Source organism: Salmo salar, chromosome ssa12, assembly GCF_905237065.1.
Source record: "Salmo salar chromosome ssa12, Ssal_v3.1, whole genome shotgun sequence".
Classification (NCBI taxonomy): domain Eukaryota; kingdom Metazoa; phylum Chordata; class Actinopteri; order Salmoniformes; family Salmonidae; genus Salmo; species Salmo salar.
The window spans coordinates 15,833,182-15,840,482 of NC_059453.1; the positions used below are offsets into that span (position 1 = coordinate 15,833,182).

The following is a 7,301-nucleotide window of genomic DNA, read 5'->3' on the forward strand; positions in this document are numbered from 1 at the left end:
ACTGTAGTGACAGTGAAGGGTCATGTCTGTAATGACATACTGTAGTGACAGTGAAGGGTCATGTCTGTAATGACATACTGTAGTGACAGTGAAGGGTCATGTCTGTAATGACATACTGTAGTGACAGTGAAGGGTCATGTCTGTAATGACATACTGTAGTGACAGTGAAGGGTCATGTCTGTAATGACATACTGTAGTGACAGTGAAGGGTCATGTCTGTAATGACATACTGTAGTGACAGTGAAGGGTCATGTCTGTAATGACATACTGTAGTGACAGTGAAGGGTCATGTCTGTAATGACATACTGTAGTGACAGTGAAGGGTCATGTCTGTAATGACATACTGTAGTGACAGTGAAGGGTCATGTCTGTAATGACATACTGTAGTGACAGTGAAGGGTCATGTCTGTAATGACATACTGTAGTGACAGTGAAGGGTCATGTCTGTAATGACATACTGTAGTAACAGTGAAGGGTCATGTCTGTAATGACATACTGTAGTGACAGTGAAGGGTCATGTCTGTAATGACATACTGTAGTGACAGTGAAGGGTCATGTCTGTAATGACATACTGTAGTGACAGTGAAGGGTCATGTCTGTAATGACATACTGTAGTAACAGTGAAGGGTCATGTCTGTAATGACATACTGTAGTGACAGTGAAGGGTCATGTCTGTAATGACATACTGTAGTGACAGTGAAGGGTCATGTCTGTAATGACATACTGTAGTGACAGTGAAGGGTCATGTCTGTAATGACATACTGTAGTGACAGTGAAGGGTCATGTCTGTAATGACATACTGTAGTAACAGTGAAGGGTCATGTCTGTAATGACATACTGTAGTAACAGTGAAGGGTCATGTCTGTAATGACATACTGTAGTGACAGTGAAGGGTCATGTCTGTAATGACATACTGTAGTGACAGTGAAGGGTCATGTCTGTAATGACATACTGTAGTAACAGTGAAGGGTCATGTCTGTAATGACATACTGTAGTGACAGTGAAGGGTCATGTCTGTAATGACATACTGTAGTGACAGTGAAGGGTCATGTCTGTAATGACATACTGTAGTGACAGTGAAGGGTCATGTCTGTAATGACATACTGTAGTGACAGTGAAGGGTCATGTCTGTAATGACATACTGTAGTGACAGTGAAGGGTCATGTCTGTAATGACATACTGTAGTGACAGTGAAGGGTCATGTCTGTAATGACATACTGTAGTGACAGTGAAGGGTCATGTCTGTAATGACATACTGTAGTGACAGTGAAAGGTCATGTCTGTAATGACATACTGTAGTAACAGTGAAGGGTCATGTCTGTAATGACATACTGTAGTGACAGTGAAGGGTCATGTCTGTAATGACATACTGTAGTGACAGTGAAGGGTCATGTCTGTAATGACATACTGTAGTAACAGTGAAGGGTCATGTCTGTAATGACATACTGTAGTGACAGTGAAGGGTCATGTCTGTAATGACATACTGTAGTGACAGTGAAGGGTCATGTCTGTAATGACATACTGTAGTGACAGTGAAGGGTCATGTCTGTAATGACATACTGTAGTGACAGTGAAGGGTCATGTCTGTAATGACATACTGTAGTAACAGTGAAGGGTCATGTCTGTAATGACATACTGTAGTAACAGTGAAGGGTCATGTCTGTAATGACATACTGTAGTGACAGTGAAGGGTCATGTCTGTAATGACATACTGTAGTGACAGTGAAGGGTCATGTCTGTAATGACATACTGTAGTGACAGTGAAGGGTCATGTCTGTAATGACATACTGTAGTGACAGTGAAGGGTCATGTCTGTAATGACATACTGTAGTGACAGTGAAGGGTCATCTTGCTGGTTTAGTTGGTTAGTACTGAGGTCTGTAGCATCGAAAGGGTTCAATATGTGCCCCCTTCGTCCCCTCTTGCTGATCTCTAAACGCACTCGCCCTCTCCCCCCTCTCTCTCTCTCTCTCTCTCTCCCCAATACTCTCCCCTCACCCCCTTTATTTACTGCCTTGTGGAATGCCTGTACTTCCGTGAGTGATGTCATCAGTTGCCGTCGTCACGGTAACAAAACAAACTCCTGCATATGGCCGGTGGATTCAGTCTTTCCCAGCTCGTTAAAAACAAATGGAGGAAAGAAAGAAAGGGATATGAAGAAAAAAGTATCACTTGTTTCTTTGAACTGAACATTTACACTATCAGGAGACGGAGGGATGAGGATACACTGGAGGAAGGAGAGAGAGAGGGGGGGAGAATAAGTTAGAGTGAGAGAAAGACTGCAACCAAGATGGAGAGAAAGGGGAAGAGAGAGATAACAAAAGAGGATGAGGAGGAGTGAGGAAGAGGAAAATAGGGAGAAAGAAGAATAGAGGGAATAGAAGGAGGAAGAGGGATGAGGGAGAGAGAGAGTAGTCCCTATACATGACATCTGTTAGACTTCTGAAGAGACGAGGTGTACTGCCAGATCTAACTACTCTGTAAATACTCTGGTTTATAAAACAACATCTCCTGCTGTGTGTGTGTGTGTGTGTGTGTGTGTGTGTGTGTGTGTGTGTGTGTGTGTGTGTGTGTGTGTGTGTGTGTGTGTGTGTGTACAGTTGTACTTCTCCTGGGCTGGTCCGGGGGTGTGATAGTTGTGGTGTGGTTGTCCTGGTAACGACACAAAGCAAAACAGTGCTGTAGCCAGGAAAATGGAGATGTGTGTGTTTACAGCTACTGTGTGTGTGTGTGTGTGTGCGCGAGTGTCAACACCAGAATCATCCAAATTTCAGCTACTCTAGAGATATAATGTTTGTAGAAGTGAAGAATAGACCTATGCCTTGGTGTCCACATCAAACAGCCTTCAGCACTTCCCACTTTGTTTCTTCCTGTATCTCTCAGTCCAGACATGATGAATCCCTGAGCTCAGATCACACTTTACACACCTCTCTGTCCATAATACTCCTATTTTAAAAGGGCAAAACTGATCCTAGATCAGTATCCTACTCTGACAGTTCCATAACAGAAGAGTCCTGATATTGACCTAGGTCAGCTATGGAGCCCTGTGAGAGTTCCAGTCAGAGAATGAGAATTCATTAGAATCACAACTCATTTCATTGTAATTATACGGCTTCAACGGCTGTGTCGCTGGGATGGATATTCCTCTCCATCCACAGAAATGAGATGTATTTATTTACACTGTTCCAATGATATTTTCTACCGTTTACCAACTTTTCCCGGGAGGACAGCGGGGTTTGCTTAGCTTAAATGAACGCTCCTGTCCAGTTTGGCTGGACCCTGACACGACAGTATCACTCCTCGCCACTGCAGAAGCCATGTCTTCACTCAGTTATCCCTGCGAAAGGCCAGCCCCTTATGCAGAGCCAATGAAATGGAAACACGGCCACACGCACTGCAACATTAATGAATAGGATGAAGTGAATCCTACAGACCTAGGTCTTTACGGTTTCTCCTTTTACTATTAAACTACATACGACATATTAGTAGACAGATTACAGGACCAATTTCTGTCATTTCCATAGGCTGAGTAAAGGTCAGGCATATCCAAACAGAAGCCTATGGATTAGCATAACTATCTATGTATAGGCCTATATGAACCTTATTCCCCCCACACAGTAGCCAGGTGGTGACCTAAACAAATGACATGCTGCAGTTTACTTCTAAAACCTCAACAGTTCGTTTAAAACACAACAAGTTTGTATTCCAGAAAACCCCAGAGCCTTGAGAAGAGATTTATCCTAAAAGTGAACGGGAGAAAAAGTTCAAACTTAACGGATTTGTGGGAAAAATAAACTGCTAACCTACGACGCTCCTTCAGTGGCAGCGAGAGGACAGAATGTTCCAGCCTGAAGTTTCAAATCTGCACCACGCCTGCCTTCAGAGCTGACCCGTCTTTAGGCTGCTACCCATCGGTCAAACTCCAAACAACAACATTTGATGTCCGCTGTCTTGGATAGTGACCTTCTAGGCCTAGGGCACTAACTCGTTCTATAAATCCTGCACCACACCGAACGCACCGCAACTGCCTCTGCAACGCAATGCTGCAAGGCAAACGCAGCGTTCCATTGGAAATGAATGTACTTCTGGTGTACCAAAACGCAACGACACTTTTGTTGTGTTCGAAGCGTAACACCTCGCAAAACGGGCAGCCAGAGAAGGGAGGATGCAGAGGCCAACTTGTTGCCTTGGAACTATTTTTGTTTTGGTCATTTGTCCTGGGGACAACTTACAACGTTGCTCAACATAGTTCTATGTGACTATGACGCACGTTGGTCTGCTGCAGCTACTTCCAGTTGAGGGTCACTATGGGTGGAGTATTAGGCTGCCCGCCCACACCATTGTTATGGTTGTCGTATGGATCAGACCAAAACGCAGCGGGAATATGTATACTCATCTTTTTATTTTGAAGAAGGAGAAACAAATAAATACGTATACAAAAAAAGAACGAAACAGTCCTGTCAGGTGCACAAACACTAAACAAGGAACAACTACCCACAAAATCCCACAGAAAAATACCCCTCTTAAATAGGACCTTCAATTAGAAGCAACGAGGAGCAGCTGCTTCCAATTGAAGGTCAACCCCATTAACTAAACATAGTAATAGAAAGACTAGAACGAACATAGAAATATACTAACATAGAACATTAACCACAAACCCCGAAACACATAAAACAAACACCCCTCTTACATAAGAACATAGCCCAACAAACCCCCGAAACACTCTAAACAAACACCCCCTGCCACGTCCTGACCAAACTACAATAACGAATAACCCCTTTACTGGTCAGGACGTGACAACCATATAATGAGTAAACACCAAGTATCCAAAACAAGTTCTCAACGTTTGCTATTTGTCTCAATATCTATTAAACACGTGAAAATTTCTTATCACATTGAACAATTTCTCCTAACAATAAATACATGCACAATTCATAGGAGGAAACATGTATTGGACAACTACTACTACTACTACTATTGTTACTACTACTACTACTATTGTTACTACTACTACTATTGTTACTACTACTACTATTGTTACTACTACTACTACTGTTGCTTCTACTACTACTACTACTATTGCTACTACTACTACTACTGTTGCTACTACTACTACTACTATTGCTACTACTACTACTATTGTTACTACAACTACTATTATTACTACTACTACTATTGTTACTACTACTACTATTGTTACTACTACTATTCTTACTACTACTACTGTTACTACTACTGTTACTGTTACAACTACTACTATTGTTACTACTACTACTATTCTTACTACTACTATTGTTACTACTACTACTACTATTGTTACTACTACTACTATTGTTACTACTACTACTATTGTTACTACTACTACTACTACTATTGTTACTACTACTACTACTATTGTTACTACTACTAGTATTGTTACTACTACTACTACTGTTGCTACTACTAGTACTACTATTGCTACTACTACTACTACTACTATTGCTACTACTACTACTATTGTTACTACTACTACTATTGTTACTACTACTACTATTGTTACTACTACTACTACTACTACTATTGTTACTACTACTACTATTGTTACTACTACTACTATTGTTACTACTACTACTACTATTGTTACTACTACTACTACTGTTACTACTACTACTATTGTTACTACTACTACTACTGTCCTACTACTACTATTGTTACTACTACTACTATTGTTACTACTACTACTATTGTTACTACTACTACTACTATTGTTACTACTACTACTACTGTTACTACTACTACTACCCATTGTAACGTCCTTTCTCTCATTACAAAATTGCTATTATATTGCTACTGCAACATTGTAACTGACTGCAAATTGGCATCAAAGGCCACAAAGCACATCAAAAGTATAAACTCAAAACAAAGCACAACAAAAGTATCAAATCAAAACAGTTACACCTCGATCACACATGGTACACAGCATCATCTGGATATGTCTGCAACAAAAGTTCAACATTCCCTTTCTGCTACCATTTCTGTCACAGCGACAGCGTTGTTGCGTTTTGGTACACCAGAATGACATTCATTTCCAATGGAACGCTGCGTTTGCCTTGCAGCATTGCGTTGCAGAGGCAGTTGGGGTGCAGTCGTTGGATTTATCGAACTTATGTGTCAAACTGTATGCGTAAGAGGACTTGACAATAAATGGTGGCAAAAGGCGAATGTTGAACATTTGTTGCACACATATCCAGATAATGCTGCATACCAATTTGGCAATGGCACTGTAGGTGTGATCGAGGCGTCAAGCAGTCTACAAATACAGTTTGAGGCATACGTTCGAAAAATCAAAGAACGCATTGGAACTGCCTCTGCAACGCAATGCTGCAAGGCAAACGCAGCGTTCAATTGGAAATGAATGTACTTCTGGTGTACCAAAATGCAATAACCCTGTCGATGTGATCGAGGCGTAACTTTTTCCATGACAGCATGCCTGGCAGCCTGCCAGTCTATTCTGGAGTATCATATCTGTAGTGAAACGGTGTGATATCTTTCTCAACACCAGCCAAACAAACGACCGATACAAACAATTGAACAAGAAGAATTAAAATGTTACGTCACGGGAGACGCCAACTCCCCATCCCTCCTCCACCGGAGGGAAAGTGCCAAGGGGCACACTCGGGGTTACGTCAATTACCGAGCGGTGCGGTGGCATACCTCACACGCCGCTTCCCATCTGGAGTGTCACATGCTAACGTTACAACCACTAGGCTACTTACAGAACGTTAGTTCCCGGTGGGAGGTCCCCCGCCGCTGGTCCCCGCTCCAGACCGATGTTCGTACAATTAACCACGCACGATTCCCGGGACCCTGGTGCGATAACACACGAACAGTTACCGGGACACGGGCTCCCGCAACTCCTACCGCTGCCGCCATCCCCGGGCGCTGGGCTCCAGCCCCATGCCTCCAGGCAACAGAGAGTGAAGAGCAGACTGGAAAATAATCCAAACTTTGGGAATGAGGCGCCATGTTTTCGCTTGGATAAAATCTGTCCATTTCTAAAAGGCATAGCTCACTCACATCGCATCGCCTCTGATGTTGGAAGGGTCCTCGCACTGAGGGAGAAAAACTTGTTCGTCGCTTTTTAACGGATTTCTTCATGTGAAAACATGCTAAGAGCGCAACTAACTTTTAAAAAAAACGTTTTTTAAACCTTCCCCAGGTTTTCGTAGACGTTTCGCCGTTCTCTGTGGTTATAACGGAACTAGCAGCGCTCTTCTTCTTCTTTTTTCAGAAGAAAAAAAGTTCCTTCAACTTCCTTTCTT

At 42.4% G+C, this 7,301-nt stretch overlaps 1 protein-coding gene across 4 annotated transcripts in view; it reads right to left on the minus strand.

Moving 5' to 3' along the window:
- Positions 1 to 7,301, minus strand: part of LOC106591398 (polycystin-1) — a 208,500-nt gene extending 201,199 nt beyond the window's left edge. The window contains exon 1 of one of the 4 annotated variants that reach the window (XM_045690822.1): positions 6,756 to 7,293. In XM_045690822.1, the coding sequence (XP_045546778.1) occupies positions 6,756 to 7,045 (290 nt within the window). In that variant the 5' untranslated portion in view covers positions 7,046 to 7,293. Of the gene's footprint in view, positions 1 to 6,755 lie in introns of all 4 variants that reach the window. The other 3 variants (XM_045690823.1, XM_045690824.1, XM_045690825.1) reach the window with 3 other exon arrangements.